General features: G+C 41.4%; 1 protein-coding gene across 50 annotated transcripts in view; it reads right to left on the minus strand.

Annotated features, from left to right (window-relative positions):
* The window catches only part of LOC110529548 (receptor-type tyrosine-protein phosphatase kappa), a 159,486-nt gene that overhangs the window by 108,497 nt on the left and 33,049 nt on the right, over positions 1-17,940 (minus strand). For all 50 annotated transcript variants that reach the window (XM_090242767.1, XM_090242762.1, XM_090242755.1 and 47 more), the window contains one exon: positions 6,096-6,218. In XM_090242767.1, coding sequence (XP_090098893.1) covers positions 6,096-6,218 — 123 coding nt within the window. The remainder of the gene's footprint in view (positions 1-6,095; positions 6,219-17,940) is intronic.

Raw genomic sequence — 17,940 nt, forward strand, 5'->3', positions numbered from 1 at the left:
TGCTGGGTTTTTTTAAATGAAGATGATTTGCTGTGAAGTGGACGATATTTTCAAGACAGTGGTCTGAATGATTGATCTGCTTTCATCTAGGTAGGACAAATACAGAGAAAACAGGAATATCTTTGGAGTGATGCAGTAGTATACAATACCAGTCAAAAGTTTGGACACAACTACTCATGCAAGGGGTTTTCTTTATTTTAACTATAAAATAATAGTGAAGACATCAAAACTATGAAATAACACATACGGAATCATGTAGTAACCAAAAAAGTTTGAGATTTTTCAAGGAAGCCACCCTTTGCCTTGATGACAGCTTTGCACACTCTTGGCATTCTCTCAACCAGCTTCATGAGGCAGACACATGGAATGCATTTCAGTTAACAGGTGCCTTGTTAAAAGTTAATTTGTGGAAATTATTTCATTCTTAATAGGTTTGAGCCAATCAGTTGCGTTGTGACAGGGTAGGGTTGGTATACAGAAGATAGCCCTATCTGGTAAAAGACCAAGTCCATATTATGGAAAGAACAGCTCAAATAAGCAAAGAGAAACAACATCATCACTTTAAGACATTAAGGTCAGTCAATGCAGAACATTTCAAGAACTTTGAAAGTTTCTTCAAGTGCAGTTGCAAGAACCATCAAGCAATATGATATGAATCTGGCTCTCATGAGGACCGCCACAGGAAAGGAAGACCCAGAGTTACCTCTGCTGCAGAGGATAAGTTCATTAGAGTTAACTGCACCTCAGATTGCAGAATTCCAAATAAATGCTTCACAGAGTTCAAGTAAAAGACACATCTCAACATCAACTGTTCAGAGGAGACTGCGTGAATCAGGCCTTCGTGGCCGAATTACTGCAAAGAAACCTCTACTATCAAACAAGAAAATGACTTAATAACGAGGCTATATACAGTGGGTAAGATAAGATAGTCTAGCTAGCTACATTTTCAGATAATACATTTTTCTAATGTTGACAGTCATTTTCATTTTAAGTTAAAGTTGTCATGAGTCATGAGTTGGGATTATGGTTCACTGTTTACTTAACTAGCTGCATGTCTTAACAAAAGACTCCACTATGCAAGTAACCATTTCAATAGAATGTCACTGCGACAACTGTTGTAGACGTAGCTGGTAAATTCGCTCTGGTTATCTACTCTGATTTCAGAGTATTCTTGTCTGAGTGTGCCAGAGCACAGAATAACTGACAAATTTACGAACGCTCAACACCCGGTGAATATGGCCGGTGTCAGTAAACGTTGGCAAAAAAGCGTAAATTGTTGCCAGCTGCACAGTTGCAGTCACCAACGATCTGGATAACGTAAAAACAGCCTAACCAGCTCTGCTAGGGCGAGTAAAATGGTCAGTGTGCTGTTCTCTCATTTGTGTCTGGAAGTAGCTAGCCAAAGTTAGGTGCTTGACTGCTGTTGTTACGACACAATGCTCGGATCAACCCTTAAAGAGATTGGTGGGGCTAAAGCTTAAGAAGGTGTGAACGATGCGGAATGGGTGTAGACAAAGAAAAGTATTCCCGAATAGCTAATTGTTTAAAAGGTATACATTTCCAAACATTTCAATTGAAGACCTTTGAAATGTTTTGTGCTCAAAGGCAAGTTTTGTCATTGGGAACAATGGGAGTTTGACGGTTCAACGTTTATTTTAGGAAAACATACAAGAAAGCCTGCCTCCCCAAAGCTAGGCGGTTGGCCCTCCATTCTCAACACCCCCCTTCCCCCTCCCTACACCCTCTCTTACGGACTGTTCAAGGCCAGGCAGTGTGTTTCTCATCAAGGTACAAAATAAACATGAGGCCTAAAAAAAAGTTGTCTGTTTCTCTCTCATGTGATACTTCTTTATGAGAGAGCGATCAGCAAGCTGTCAGAGGAAAAACTAAAGAAACAGCAACAGAGCTACAGTCAAAAGGCAATTCTATTTCGCAAAACTATGATTTTATTTATTTATTTCACTTTCCCACTAAAGCTCAAACAAAGGAAGTCCAAAGTTGAACAGAATCAATACTTTTTTCCTATTAAAAATCATTGGACTTTGTTCTGAGGGGGAAATAAATGTACAGCAATAATGAAAGTGGGACTAATGGAAATAATTTTCTAAACAGCGTTTGAAATCAGCGTTGATTCATGTAGATTGAAAACAAACAAATTCACCACCTTTCTTCTGTTTGTGAAAAACTTGAACATGATAGTTTGTCACCTCTGAATTACAGTCTAGTAAATATATTTTGTCTGATTTATGATTGATTCCACATTTGATGTCGGAAGAACCACTTCTGCCCCTTAGAATGGCATTTTTTACTTGAGGCATGACATCCATGACAAACCAAGATCAAGTAATGTGTCTCAAAGGTGAAAATCTGTTAAACAAATCAATGACATCAGGGCCAGAACCCTTCTCAGGTGTATAAGCAGTGTTTCAGGATGCAGCTGGGTCCACTTTTAAACCACGGCTGAAAACACCAGAAACCAGCTCTCCCCTCAACTGTTGCTTTACGACAGATTACAAACCTCCATTCTCTAAAAAGCAACAACCTGCAATTAAGATCCGTTGAGTACAGCGCTGCTCTGCCACAAAGCACTGGTTTCTCCATGGTGTCAGGGGAGGGAGTGCCACAGACTGGTGCTGTGGTGGTATTCCTCTGCAGAGCTCCAGAACATTGGATCTGATAAAGACTTTGGCCTGGGGAACAGGGGAAGGCTTCAGTCTACATCAACTCTGGACCAGATAAATTCAGCTGAAATATGGGATTCTCAAAAAGTAGAACAGCTCATTCACTCCGGGGGGGGTTAAGTTCTTGATCATAATCCAACCTCAACGAAGAAGGAATTTATGTCAATTCAATTTACTTCTGAAAGTTGTTTAAGAAGTGTGAGCCAACAGTTTATAAAATTGTGCTTTCATGCATTATGTTTGACTCAAGTAAATGAGCATACCACTCATATCCAACACCATACAGACTGTTTAATATTGCGCAGCAGATCAAAAGCAGATGTTTATGCCTGGTGGTGTTTGTATTGAAAACCCGATAGCCTTTCACATCAGAGCCGCTTTGTTCGAGCTAACCGAACACAATCTCCTCTCCTCTTTGTGTCAATGTATACAGTTCATCACAAGGTGTCAAAGCAGCTGGAGTGTCTCTCTCTCTCTAAATGTTTTCATCAAGAGTCACATTTCTTTAGTTTCCAAGCTATAGCACACAATAATTTACATATAGCAGGTTTTTCAAGGACCAAAGAGGGTCTGCTTTGTGGTGAAATTTTTGCCATGGAAAATAATACCGCAATACTGATATCATCACAGCCCTAGAAATGGCACCACAGCTTCCAGTAAATAGTCACTTTCAAAACTAAGGATCTCGGGCGGTTTAAAAAAATACTTAGAAGTCGCCAAAGTTCTGCCACATGTCTTCAACAGGCACAACCACAGAGTTTAAAACTACAATGAAGAAATTAGGGATAAAACAGACAATAGTACTCTACCAACAAAACTACACACAAAACAACGTGTACTACAGTATTCTACCCAGTCAAAAAAAACTATTTCCCCAGCTAAGTGGAATCTTGTGTTGGCAGACTGTTTCTGTTCCAACTTCCAAATGTAAAAATCCTACTTATTTTCCATCCTTCTATCCAATTTTGCTGTTATATCAGTGTTCATGCAGAGATGAGTTGTGTCCTGGAAAGCTTAGAAAAAACAATCCAAGAAAGACTAATGGGAAGAATATCATTGCTAGATTTAGACAAACAATACAACCTCAAATTGAATATAACATGGTATCATTTTATTTCCTATTACTTAATTAACAAGTACTCATCCAAAGGCGGAATATTAAATAAATATGTATATAGATATATAGAGCAGAGCTTTCAACTTCAATGTCAAGTATCCAGAGGATGAATGCCAGTCCACAAGATGGCTGTCACCCAACATGGCCTCAACCGCTGGCAGTACAGTCATGTGAGTTACAAAGGAAACAGAGATAAAAAATATTCAGCCAATTCAAACCATGCTTCTTTTATTTTCAAAAGGGATTCTACTCTAACAGTGCAAAAAAAGCAGGCTTCACCTTGTAATAAACTGCCCTGCCTCACATTAGGGATGAGCCTGTATCGACAGGGGAGATGTAGGTCTACCCAGGAGCACCAGTACTCCGAGAGAGAGGCATGGGGTTTGACATAATGGTGCAGTCAGTGTTCTACACCCACTCCGCATCTCCAATGGGAGGCTAAATAGACCTACAGGGGCTGACACTGGCACAGGACTGAGCCAAGCCTGAGCCGAGCCTAACCGCACCAGGGCCAAGCTATAAGCACAGCTCCAAATGAATATTGACCGAGGGAGTCTCAAGCATTTGTGGTATTCAGAGAGATAAGGACGGAAGGTTTCTGCGTGGTAAATAGCACTTGTTATCTCCTCATGGGAACTCCCTGTTGGGTTTGCTTTTCATCCTTCCTGGCTGAGAAAGTATGTTAAGCTACTTTATGATAAAGCTTATTTCATTTGCGAGAGCTGGTTGCTAGCTGGAAAACATAGGAGGCTGATGAAATCATGCTGGAGCTCTGTTTGCATTGTTATGGGGGGGGGGGGGGAGTCCTTCAGTCAACCTCATATCCTTTCACCTATTAATATAGAGGATCTCAGCTAGAGAACCCCTCACATTATTCTCAGGCAACCACAATGTGGTAATATTCTAGTTAGTCACTACATAGGTTTCTCTGAAGTAATTGATTATCCAGCACATTTACAAGGGGGGTTTACAAAAAGGTGAGGATTTTTTTTGCTAGCGAGATAATCATTCCACCTGCTTTAGTTCACGCTTGAAGTCATGATGAATGAAACAACGATTTTCTCTCATTATCACTGCTATGGCGAATTTTCACACAAATCCGACAGGCCCGGTAATGGAACTAATTCCCATTGGAATGGAAGCCAACTCATGCCCCCTCTTTAGATTAAATGAACATCTGCTATAATGTTCGCTGCACCGTCTCTACCTGAGAAACTAGGTGATTAAACGTAACTGACATAGTTAAGCACCACAGAGGAACAAAGGAAAACTACTGTGTCATCCTCCAACAATGGTACGACAAAGATCCTCAGAGCCAGAACTATCACTGTTAGACATGTTATATGCTATTGCTTTTTCCTCATGCCATCTTTTAACACTACAGTGACAAGTGCAATGTAGTTCTGTCCCATAATAAATTCCTCAAATGTCTTAACTGCGAGAGAAGTTTAACCAGATATTTCTGGTTTCCGGTCAAGTCGTGTTGTAAAATGTGCCCAGCCATCATTTTTGGGCCAGACAAAGGCATATGACAGCCTTATTGTGGAACATTGTAATGGGACACAACCTTGTTCAGACAATCTGCTGATTACCTTCTCTGTTCCCTTGCATGATTAATTACCTTCGATCTTATTAATTGGTAATTTTTGCTGAAAGTGAAATGCTTTAATTTCCTATGCACATCATTCCTGTCTGAATGCAAGTGATTACGCTGTGGAGAGGTGAATAGGTAAGGTCGCAGGGCCCATGCTCTCCACGTACTCACAACGCCGCCTTCCCTGATCTTATTTAAGAGCCTTCATTATTCCGTGTATGACAGTGTTCAAACCTAAATAGACATTTTGCTGCTGAGCACAAAGCTTTTCCTCTCTACCCGGGAAATTAAAATGAAATGAAATTTTCATTACAATTGTGAAAGGTTGGAATTAAGAATGCATTGTGAGAAGTAACAAAGACAGAGAAGACCAGAAGGCTCTGAGATTAATTTCCTTCCATCTATTCATTGTTTCACATTCCTTCCTTCTCTCCAAAAGGAGCTGCTCTCTGCGTTTCCCTCATTAGCTACACTTACTCTGGTCAGTTTACACATTAGCCAAACATTCTATACTTCCCTTGTTGGAAGCACTAAATATAACACCCTGCACATTTAGCTGCAAATATGAGTCTAAAAAAAAAACTCTGATGGTTTTTCTACATAGCAGGTGTTGGGAACCTGGTGTGGTGACCTTGGTCATGTTTGCCTAATGAACAAACAATATTCATTAGGTTTGTGGACATGGTGGCAGAGTTAGTCTCACCTTGAGGCAGTTCAGATGACAAGTATGGCACTTCCTGTGCGCTGACATGGGTCCAGTCAAAGTCGTCATAGGGATCCTGCTGGTAGTCACACTGGGCTGGGCCATCGTCAAATGTACAGCCACCTGGAAGGACAATTTATTTTAGTTAATTTACTTGGTTAACCCCATATTGCCGATGAATAACATTGTTCATTGTATTAAGTCCGCCAGATCAGAGGCATTAGGGATGACCAGGGATGTTCTCTTTATAAGTGCATGAATTTGACCTTTTTCCTGTCTTACTAAGCATTCAAAACGTAACGAGTACTTCAGGGAAAATGTATGGAGTAAAAAGTACATTATTTTCTTTAGGAATGTAGTGAAGTAAAAGTTGTCAAAAATGTAAATAGTAAACTATAGATACCCGAAAAAATGACTTAAGTAGTACTTTTTAAAAGTATTTTAACTTAAGTACTTTACAACACTGCCTCTGAGTACCAGGCAGTATAGGCCTATCCCCCTTCCTACCCAGATTGAGTCTCCTCTGTTGGGCAATTCAGCATGTGCTAAGATCTGACAAGTGAGTAAGCATGAGGAGGCCAGGCCGCCAGACAGCTCTGTCACACAGCTCTCTCCTTTTTGAGTTTCAGGCATAACTTGAAGCCAGTCATCTGTGAGGTGGTATGCAACAACAAAGGCCCTCCTGCAGGCCCTGTCTGGAAGTCGACATGTCAGAGGCCCTGAGCCGAGCAGAGTGGAGAGGAGAGACAGGCCTCTAATGACTTTGACATGGGTGCCTGATACATGTAGCCAATTCCACCTGAGGTCACTGGTGGCTTATGGGAAGAGATACTCATTCCAAGTTCTCTAGATGAATCATAGCTTGTTGCCGGAGAAGAGAGAGAGGATTGTGTTCGGCGTTATTCTTCCTCAGAGTGTTCTAGCAAGCTATGAAACTGAACTGCCAGGTCTGTATTTTATGGTAAAAGTTGAACATGGGTAAGTGTAGGTTAAAATCCCAATGACCGGAAAGGTGCATATCAATGACCCGTACCTCTCTGCTCATTACCAGGAGAGAGTTCTTCACAAATGGAAAAAGGTCACCCTATCTGGGTACAACCGCTGACCTTTCAAACCTCAGTGATGGCACACAGAAACATCACCATTTGCATTTTAATTCCAGGACAAAAACAGATGCTAATTAACACTGGCTAACAGAAGGTTATAGCTAAAATAAAATGATGTTCTAATTCCCACAGGAGGATGCACTGTGTTTACTAAGATATCAGAACCTCAAATGAGGTTCTCATTTGAAACGCCAGTCAACTATACAGAGGAAACATCAAGCGGACACTCAGAATTGAAGTTAGCATTGACTCTTATCTTTCCAAGGGTTAATTAAAGTGGTGTGGAATAAACCCACGACTAGGCTACATCTTAGCAATGAGAACAAATCAAAGCTAGAGTCACTTCCAGACAGGGCCTCCCTGGACACAGGAATTTACCATTGACAAAGAGGAAAATCACATTACAGAATTAATAACATTATAATTTATCTGCCGATGATTGATGTCTGGAGCTCAAAAATCATTTGTAACAGTATGCAAATCAAATGAATGGCTCTTTCAGATATACGATTCGGTTCCCGACTTTCACCAAAAAGAGCTGTTCAAATAGAGGCGTACGTTCTCAAACAATCCATCACCATTGTTGCGCAGCTGCTCCTAAACCATACTTGAAACTCCGGTTGTAACTGAATTTGTAAAACGATGATACTCGTGCAATTGAAGGAGTAAATAAATAAAATGGTCGCAATGGAAAACAGGGACCCAACCCTTTTTTAACAAAGGCCCAAACTACTTTTAAAATACATTTTCCAAAACTGCTTTCAAACGTGTTTTCCCGCGATTGCATTAAGAATTGTTCTGCATTGACTGCTTGTCAGAATACATGTTTCCCTCCCTATCATAACTTGAATGTGCCTCGAAATGAATATTTCTCTCAGATAGAACACACAACAACAAGTCGACTAGGTAAATAGGTCAAATATTCTACTATGGGGTTGTCTGATTTTGTTTTAATAACATTATATGCTAAAAATAATAGCACTGGAAAATTACATCCTGAGTGATGGAGTAAAGGCTTTGAATTACTTAACAGCAGCTACAGTAGGTTACACACAGCTGTCTGAATTGAGCGCCGCGGCTCATTATAGGCTATTTAATTCCTTTCATCTGTACATCGGCCTGTCAGCAACAATCATGCATGTCAGTTCAGTGCACACAGCGTAACAGATTAAATCATATTTGGGAATATTTACTGAACAAAAATATAAACACAACATGTACAGTGTTGGTCCCATGTTTCATGAGCTGAAATAAAAGATCCCAGAAATGTTCCACATGCACAAATAGCTTATTGCTCTAAAATGTTGTGCACCAATTGTTTTCATCCCTGTTAGTGAGCATTTAATTATTTGTAAAGATAATCCATCCACCTGACAGGTGTGGTATATCAAGAATCATGATCATTACATAGGTGAACCTTGTGCTGTGGATAATAAAAGGCCACTCTAAAATGTGCAATTTTGTCACACAACACAATGCCACTGATGTCTCAAGTTGAAGGAGCGTGCAATTGGCATGAATCTACTTTATGAGAGTACTATACGTTATAGTGAGTTTGAATAATCCATGAAGAGGAGAGGGTCTGTTCGATGTATGGCACTGAGGGACTAATGTGTGTGAAAGTGTCTGCCCACACACACAGGCAGCAGAGCCACCCTCCAGCCCACGTCTTAGCAAACACCTTCTCCTCTCTCTCAGTGTTCTGCCAGTAAAACCAGTGTGCCACCCCACCACACAATCTGCAAGCACACCACACACACACACACACACACACACACACACACACACACACACACACACACACACACACACACACACACACACACACACACACACACACAGCCATCTGACAGTCTCTGGCACCTGAGCACTGTGCATCTCTGGCCAGGCTATTCTGGTAGACTTGCAAGCATTTATAATCTATGTCTGGAGTCGTGTTCTGGTCTTCTATTTAATTTACTGACACGAAACTAAAAACTTTAGGATATCAATATAAACCCTCCATGTGTTGACAAAACAGAGTTTGGACCATTGATTAACAAAGCCCAGGTAGACGCTAGTCATCATTGAGGGTACATTTAAGCCTCAATGACAGTCACCTGCCGCTCGCTCTGCATTCCTTACAAGCTGACTACACCGCTCGCGTCACGTGCGCAAGCTTTGCAAAATAAATTTAGAAATCTATATTATTCAATTATTGCACCCATACTGCTCGCGCACGCCAATTTGCCAAGGGCTAAATTACAAGTTAGTTATATTTGTGACGCAGATCGCGCTGCAAGTCCTGCCTCTCCCATCTCCTCATTGGTTTATAGAAGCAGGTACCCATGTGCCATCTCCTCATTGGTTATACCCACGTGGGTGACTGAAAGACGAACGAGGTCAGTGGCGGTAATGCACCTAATTTATGAAAGTGGCCAATCGCGATATAAAGTCAAGAAAAGAAAACGCCTAGAAGGAGGAGAGATGACTAGAAATGATTCGGTTGACCGTTTTATGTGTGGATTAATTGTCGGAGTAGAGGACCTTGTGCATTTCAGGTAAAATAACAACTCAATGTTTATATCCCAGGACAAATTAGCTAGCAACAGCAAGCTAGCTAAATAGGAAAAATTAGCTAAATTGCTATAAATGTATGCTTCTCGACCTGTCAACAAATTAATGTAATTGGTTCAGAGTTGATTTTGATATTTTAACCTGCGTGTCGTGATCGAGTTTGGTGTGGGCGGACAAAATACATTTATGCATGATGGCGCATGCGCACAGCCGGCTTGCGTTCCGTGTTATGCAAACATACATCACAGGTCAGTGGTGTTATAATTGCCTCAAATCACAGGACAGTGGTGTTATAATTGCCTCAAATCACAGGACAGTGGTGGTATAATTGCATCAAATCACAGGTCAGTGGTGTTATAATTATATTAATAGCTGCAGAACAACTAGCTGCTTTTAAATGAGTTGTAAATCCCCTCTGTCTTCTGCAAGGACAGCAACGAGATGATTTGCATACTAATCTGAGGACTCAAATTTGGAAGTCTGTAATGAAATAATAGTATGCGCTTCGTTTACATAATAAAATCATTATTGTGGCTGATAAACCTCAAGAGCGAACAATGTTGATAAAAAGGGGGTTAACAGCTCTATCACAACGCATACATAAAATATACTGTAGCCCCTTGACACCGTTTGTGTGAGGGATATAGGGACAAACTGCTGGCAGTTATTGGGCAATGTAATACAAGCCTCATTCTTGGGAATAAATATTTATGACCATTAAAGGGACTAAGTTAATGCAGGGTTCAGCCAAACATTCAACGCACTGAGAACGTTAAAAGAGTCTAAAAAAGGCAACAGCAACCTTGGCCCGAATACGTTGAGAATAGTTAATGTCTTGCATTTGCACTGTAGACAACCTGGGCAAATGATTTCTCTTTATCATAGGGACGAGACCCAATGCTCTCCCACTCAGACACGACAATTGATCTGCATTATAGCTCTGAAAAGTAAATAAGTGGCATAAGCATCTTCTCCACAAGCAAGTGCACTTTAAATAACACATATGCAACCTTTGTAGAGCTCCAAGGTATGCCCATGTATGCTATTAAATACTTTCATAACTGTCTAGACCAGAGAGAGACACAGCCGGATAACACACGCTAATAATCGTCGTGTTGTTGTGGTCAGGGATTATTCAACCATGGCTATAGAACACAATAACTGTTTGAAGATAGAAAAACTACAATTAATAGAATTCAAGTCATGCTCAAAGTGCAGAAACCAATACGTTTAGGCAAAACCTAGACATTCATATAGCCTACTAGAAACGTTACAAAATCTATTTTTAATAAAGCCAACTAATAGTGTGGAACACGAAAAGGAAAAAAATAATAATCTGTTGAACTACACTGAACAAAAATATAAACGATATGAATCTGTTGGTCACAGATATGTTTAAAAAAAAAGGTATGGGCGTGGATCAGAAAACTAGTCAGTATCTGGTTTGACCTACATTTGCCTCATGCAGCGCAACACATCTCCTTCACATACAGTTGATCAGGCTGTTGATTGTGGCCTGTGGAATATTGTCCCACTCTTCAATGGCTGTGCGAAATTCCTGGATATTGGCTGGAATTGGAACACTGTCATACACGTCGATCCAGAGCATCCCAAACATGCACAATGGGTGACATGTCTGGTGCTTCCAGTAATTGTGTAGAGATCCTCTCGACATGGGGCCGTGCATTATCATGCTGAAACATGAGGTGATGGTAGCAGATGGATGGCACGACAATGGGCCTCAGGATCTCGTCACAGTATCTCTGTGCATTCAAATTGCCATCAATAAAATGCAATTGTGTTCGTTGTCCTTAGCTTATTCCTGCCCATACCATAACCCCTCCGCCACCATGGGGCACTCTGTTCACAACGTTGACATCAGCAAATTGCTTGCCCACACGACACCATATACATGGTCTACCATCCACCCTGGTACAGTTTAAACTGGGAAGAGTGAAGAGCTCACTTCTCCAGCATTTTTGTGACCATCGAAGGTGAGCACTTGCCCACTGGTTACACGTGGTTACGACGCCGAACTACAGTCAGGTCAAGACCCTGGTGAGGATGACGAGCACCCAGATGAGCTTCACTTAGACGGTTTCTCACAGTTTGTGCAGAAATTCTTTGGTTGTGCAAACCCACAGTTTCATCAGCTGTCTGGGTGGTTGGGCTCAGATGATCCCGCAGATGAAGCCGGATGTGGAGGTCCTGGGCTGACGCGGTTACACGTGGTCTGCGGTTGTGAGACTGGTGGGAGATACTGCCAAATTCTCTAAAACGAAGTTGGAGGCATGTTATGGTAGAGAAATGAACATTACGTTCTCTGGAAACAGCTTTGGTGGACATTCCTGCAGAGTCAGCATGCCAATTGCACAGTCCCTCAAACCTTGAGACATCGGTGGCATGTTATCCCAGCACAAGGTGCACCTGTCTAATGATAATGCTGTTTAATCAGATTCTTGATATGTCACACCTGTCAGGTGAATGGATTATTTTGGCAAAGGAGAATTGCTCACTAACCAGGATGCAAACAAATTTGTGCACAACATTTTAGAGGGAATGCATATGGAACATTTCTGGGATCTTGTATTTCATCTCATGAAACATGGGACCAACACTTTACATTGCGTTTATATTTTTGTTCAGTGCAAATTGAAAACATGAATTTTTATCTAGATAGGGGAAAACAAATCAGCTCTGAAATGTCCTACTGAATAATTGTCACAATGAGATTTAACAGGGTTAGTCATGGTAGAATATTTTGTCAGCTCCAACTACATCAAAGCCCTTTTACTCACATCGAGCATATTAAATATGGACACTGAAAAATATACTAATGTGATTGTATCACAAAGTGGGGTCAATATGCTGTCAACTGGACAATTGCAACATTCCAAAACAATTTTGACCTCCAACTTCACTGCTGTTTTCAACAAAACATAAATGACTACTGTGCCATAAAAACAGTGAAACGGTTTAGTCAACCTAGAAAAAAAGTTGTAAACTGGACACAAATCAAACAGCTTCATTTAAAAACACACTCCAAAGCCCACTGTCTGACATTGAAAACACCAACAGGACAGTATTTTGATCAAATCCTGATGTATGACCTTGCTTTACATGATAAAAGGTGAAATGGCTTAAAACGTGATACAAAGTTAAATGTTTCTGCCTCTGCAAACATTACAGGCCCATTTACTTTATATTCTCTATCTGACCATTGCACCTCAGTGCACTGCGAGCGAAGAGCTGCCATCAAAAGGATGGCCCAGATAAAGGCAGGGGGAGCAGAGCACACCTCAACTCACTTTTGTTAAACAAGAGTATGACATTGGCAGGAATTCAATTACGTGGGCCCCAAGATGAGGGAGGAATTCTACGCCACTGCCCTGCAAAGCCCAATTCAAACCCATGAATGAAACATGAGTTGGTCAAACTATTTGTGTCCCAGTTTCCTTTTGGCCTTTTCCTCCTCTGTGGCCCTGTGATGATGCATTAGCCACGATGCTTCACCCTCCGTTTCAGCTGAATCAGGATATTTAATTCACTGTAAACATGGCGCCTGTTTGAATCACGCACGCATAGCTTTGCACCCTGTTCAAAATGTAATGAATTTAATACAAATCTGCTTCTAATGGCGTATGGCTTCTCCCGGTTAATGACGAGTGGGATATGGCCTGGGCCTTTTGGGCCACCATTGAGTCGAACTCAGTTCTACCTACGGTTGTCACTAGTTACTACAAAATTGGCTATATCGTATGTATGAAATGTATGAAAACAAACATTTGGTCTAAATTTAAGGTTAGGCATAAGGTAAGGTTTAAAATCTGATTTTAAGAAGAGAAATAGACAGAGTTTCTGACTTTGTGGCAACTTACTGACGACCCAGTTCTACCTGACAGAGCCAAGACCGCTGAGGGCTCACAGCTGTAGTTAACTCAGAAACCCCACAGTGGCCACTCTGCAGGGAGGCAATACAAACAGCCATGAAACCAACCTCTTCCGAAACTCTCCTACTGAGGATGGCTGGAGCCACTGATAGGTTCCAAAAGAAGTGCTAGGTCACTCCCCTGAGAGGTGTGATGGCAGAGAAAGTCGCAAATCACACGACTTGGAAATTGAAAATAGTAGAGAGGGAGGGAGAGGGAGAGAGAAGCTCGCTGACTCAATTATTGTGAGTTAAAAGAAAACTGATTCTCTCAGGGGTTAGAAATGTGAATATATTCACAGTGGGCATTGGGGGGAACAGCTCACTTCCTCAGGACCCCTAAGCCAACTGACACAGAGAAGAACACTGTAGCAGTACAATAAGCAGCTGTAACTGGAGACCAACAGGCCCTCTGGAAGGATCTGGGTTTATGATGGCTTTACACAAAATCTGTTGGACTTAGACATTGGATCCATTTCTAATAGCCTGTCTGCGTGTTAGTCTTCCAGTTAAACATTATGTGTTTCTTGTGGGAGACATTTTAAAACTAAGCCAGATAAGATGACACAATATACAGTAAGTGTGGGGTTGCGGTTATCCTCTCTCCTAAAGTATAACCTTGTGATACAATACAAGATTCTACTGGTGAAAGCCCACACTTAAAAAAAAAAAAGAAGGAACTTCAACAGCAGCACACCTTATTGGGTACCATTTCTACATATTTTGGACATGATGGCAACAACTAAAGACTGCTTGACGAAGAGACAATAATAGCCAAATCAGTCACCTCACATCTTTTAAAACAAAGCCACCGTCTCCCCAGTCCTTTTTTTTTATCCCTTCAGGTCCTGCAATGTTGCATTATGTACGTTGCTGTAAAAGGTATTTTTCCCTTCGGTTAACCTGTCGCTCTCTAACACCTCTACCCCTATTATGCAGCCTGTTAATAAGAACAAAGGAAAGTGAAACGGCAGCAGCATATAATAATAGAGAAAGTGTGGGCTGCACTGTTCTCGTGTTCTTGGACACACATTGTGTGAATCCCTCTCTGCTCCTGGTTCAAATGCTCTGTAGTGACTTCCAACAAGCTTATCTAACAGATAGGGCTGCACCGTTTCTTTTTCGTAGGGAGACAATAAAGACAGAATTTTGGAGAAGCGCCAAATGTCAAGATTTGAATGTTAATAAAGATCTATGATATGGAGACAAGAACCTTTCCATAACCATTTGTCTGATGGCATAACCCCAGCACGTCTCCAGCCTCGTCTTGCTCTTTGCAGCGGCTGTCTGACGCCTCTGTGCAAACAAATCCAAAACGCTCACTTGGAAATGCTAAAAGGGGCAAGTAGGGTCTCTCACATTGTGTATAAGACATTTACCTTCATTTCAGAGGTGTTTACATTAAAGAAAAAGCTTTCTGGAAAAAGGGAGCAAAATGATAGACCGTGATTTGGACTGGGATTGGCTATGATCTATCTTCACACAGCATCGCAAAGCTTTCAGAAGAGGAGTGTTTTCTTTACCAGGCCACTGTAACAGACACTGTTTGAAATAGATCAGATGGATGGGGGAAAGTGCAAACAATCTAGTGTGGTCCAAATGTGCTGAGTTAAACAGCCCTCCACTGTTGTGAGGCGCACAACTGTAATCCCTGCCCTGCCTTGCAGACTGTTAGCCCATAATACTGGGTTGGGATATTTGCATGAACACCTAGCTACATAACAACCACAGTGAAAATGTCATGGTTTCCTGTGATGGGTATTATGTTAAAATGACACAATAAAATAGGCAAGACGGTGAAATTAGGGTGGCTGTTTTGAGGCCATTCCATGTGGAGTGAAGAGCGTTTTAACCTCTGACCAACCATGTTGATTCCTCAAGCTATTGTCAAGTAGATAATTACTGTGCCACTGCAAGCACCATGTTTGAATACAGTGTGGTATTTTTCAATCATATTGACTAATTTAGAGAGGACTTAAATGGCTGCTGTTGATTTTTGGTATTTTGGTTTCCGTGCTTTTACATGTTTGAAGAGCCACTTAACCTGAATGAGAAGCAACAATATTAATTTAAAACAAAGTTAACGGATTCAAGTCCAATTAGTGTTGGGATTTCAGATATCCTCAAGCAACCTCGAGGCTTCTAGCCAAGAGTGACTATACAACCCTTATATTGAAATTTGAGGTAGCATTTAAACATGAAAAATGTGGAACTTGGAATGAAAGCATGCAGAACAGCAAACATTTAAATTGCCTACATCATCTGAGACAAGAATTCATAATAAGGTGTTGGTTTATTTTGGAACTAAAAGTAGGGGGACTTAACAGATCTTAGAGGGTTTAGGAAACTTTGCGGGACAGGTCAAAATGTCTAGGGATGTGAAGTCAAACAGTATATTTTTCAGCCCGAGGTTAGGCTTAATGGACATTTTATAGGTGGTTGAACTGTCAGTGATTGGTGGTGGTGGAACCGCATACCTCTGGTAACAGCACTTTAAATTAAAACAGTGTTATACTTTAGGACAGACAGCTTCCACTTTTGAACATCAAAATACTACATTTGTTTTGATGTTTCAATATTTTGTTGGAACAAATACTCGGTTTTAAGCTCTCCAAACAAATGACAAAGGTAATTGCTACTGCTACTGAGTCAAAACTCGGCACAGCATGAACAGGTCAAAACTCGCTTGGCATCACTGCCATTTTACAAAATGGAGGCCCAAAATAAATGCAGCGATTAAACAGTGATGTGAGAGAAAAGGTTTGTATTGTCCCATCCAGGGCCCGGACAGACGTTTCTGGTCAGGCAGCAGTTTTACAGCCTCGTCTGCAGGAGGTGAAAAGCCTTTAAAATGTCCAGAGCTCGGCAGGGGGCCTAGACACTCACACCCCGGACCACCAAAGCCCCTTCACCACAAACCTCCATTCTGAAATAGCACACCCATTCTAAACATGAGCAGGCAAGGCTTAATGGTGCATTCCATCAACATAAGCACACCCTAGGGTTCACCTGTTTAGATAAAGGTTAGGTCAGGATAGAGGGATTGAGGAAACAGAGAGAGAGGACAGTGGGAGGAGATAAATTCAATCCAAGCGCAGCAGAAAAATACGTGCCTGAATCGATGCACAGCAAACGCTCGCATTGCAGGCTAATAGAGCGGCTGAGGTGACATAATGCAGACCCCCCTGACTGCAGCTCACGAGTGCTCTTTCCTCTGGCACAGCATTTCTGTTGTTGATCTGCTGCTGTTGTGGCTTTTATTCAGGTTGGGGACATGACTTGACAATGCCACAAAGAACCCCCTGTAACAGCACAAACTTGATAGTGAAGCCTGCCTTTCATACTGCTGAGAGCCAAGCCAAGCCTCCCGTTAACCATTTCCAGGGCACACACATAGAGACAGTGGGTAGAGCGATCTGATGGCTGGCTCCTCTTTGAAGAGGAGCGCTCCATCGCTGCAGTGAAGTACAGTACCTTCAGAAAGTATGACTTTGACTTACTCCACATTTTGTTGTTACAGTTTGAATTCACAATTGTACCTTAGAGGAGGGAGGGAAGCGCTACTTTCTACTAGAATTCACAATGGATTGAATAAATAAAATCTCAACCATCTACAGACACCCCATAATGACAAAGTGAAAACAGGTTTTTATAAATGTTTGCAAATCTATTGAAAATTAAATACAGAAATATCTAATTTACATAAGTATTCCCACCCCTTTGCTATAATACTACAAATCGAGCTCAGGGTCATCCAATTTCCTTTAATCATTCTTGTCACTACAACTTGATTGGAGTCCACCGGTGACCAAGTCAATTGTTTGGACATGATTTAGAAAGAAACACACCTGTCTATATAAGGTCCCACAGTTGACAGTGCATGTCGGAGCAGAAACAATACCCTGAAGTCAAAGGAACTGTCAAGAGATCTCCGAGATGAGTAATGAGGCATATATCTGGGGAAGGGTAGAAAACTATTTCTCAAGTGTTGAAAGTTGAAAGCACAGTGGTCTCCATCATTGGGAAATGGAAAGAATATGGAGCCACCCACTCTGCCTATAGCTGGCCATCCGACCAAACTGAGCAATCGGGCAAGAAGGACTTTGGTCAGGGAAGTGACCAAGAACCCAATGACCACTCTGACAGTGCTAGTGTTCATTGGCTGAGATGGAGGAAACCTGCCAGAAGGACAACAGTCTCTATAGCACTTCACCAATCTGAACTTTATGGGAAAGTGGAGAAAAGAGCCACAGCT

The sequence above is a fragment of the Oncorhynchus mykiss genome, chromosome 8 (genome assembly GCF_057628025.1).
Source record: "Oncorhynchus mykiss isolate SJ-2025 chromosome 8, ASM5762802v1, whole genome shotgun sequence".
Taxonomy (NCBI): domain Eukaryota; kingdom Metazoa; phylum Chordata; class Actinopteri; order Salmoniformes; family Salmonidae; genus Oncorhynchus; species Oncorhynchus mykiss.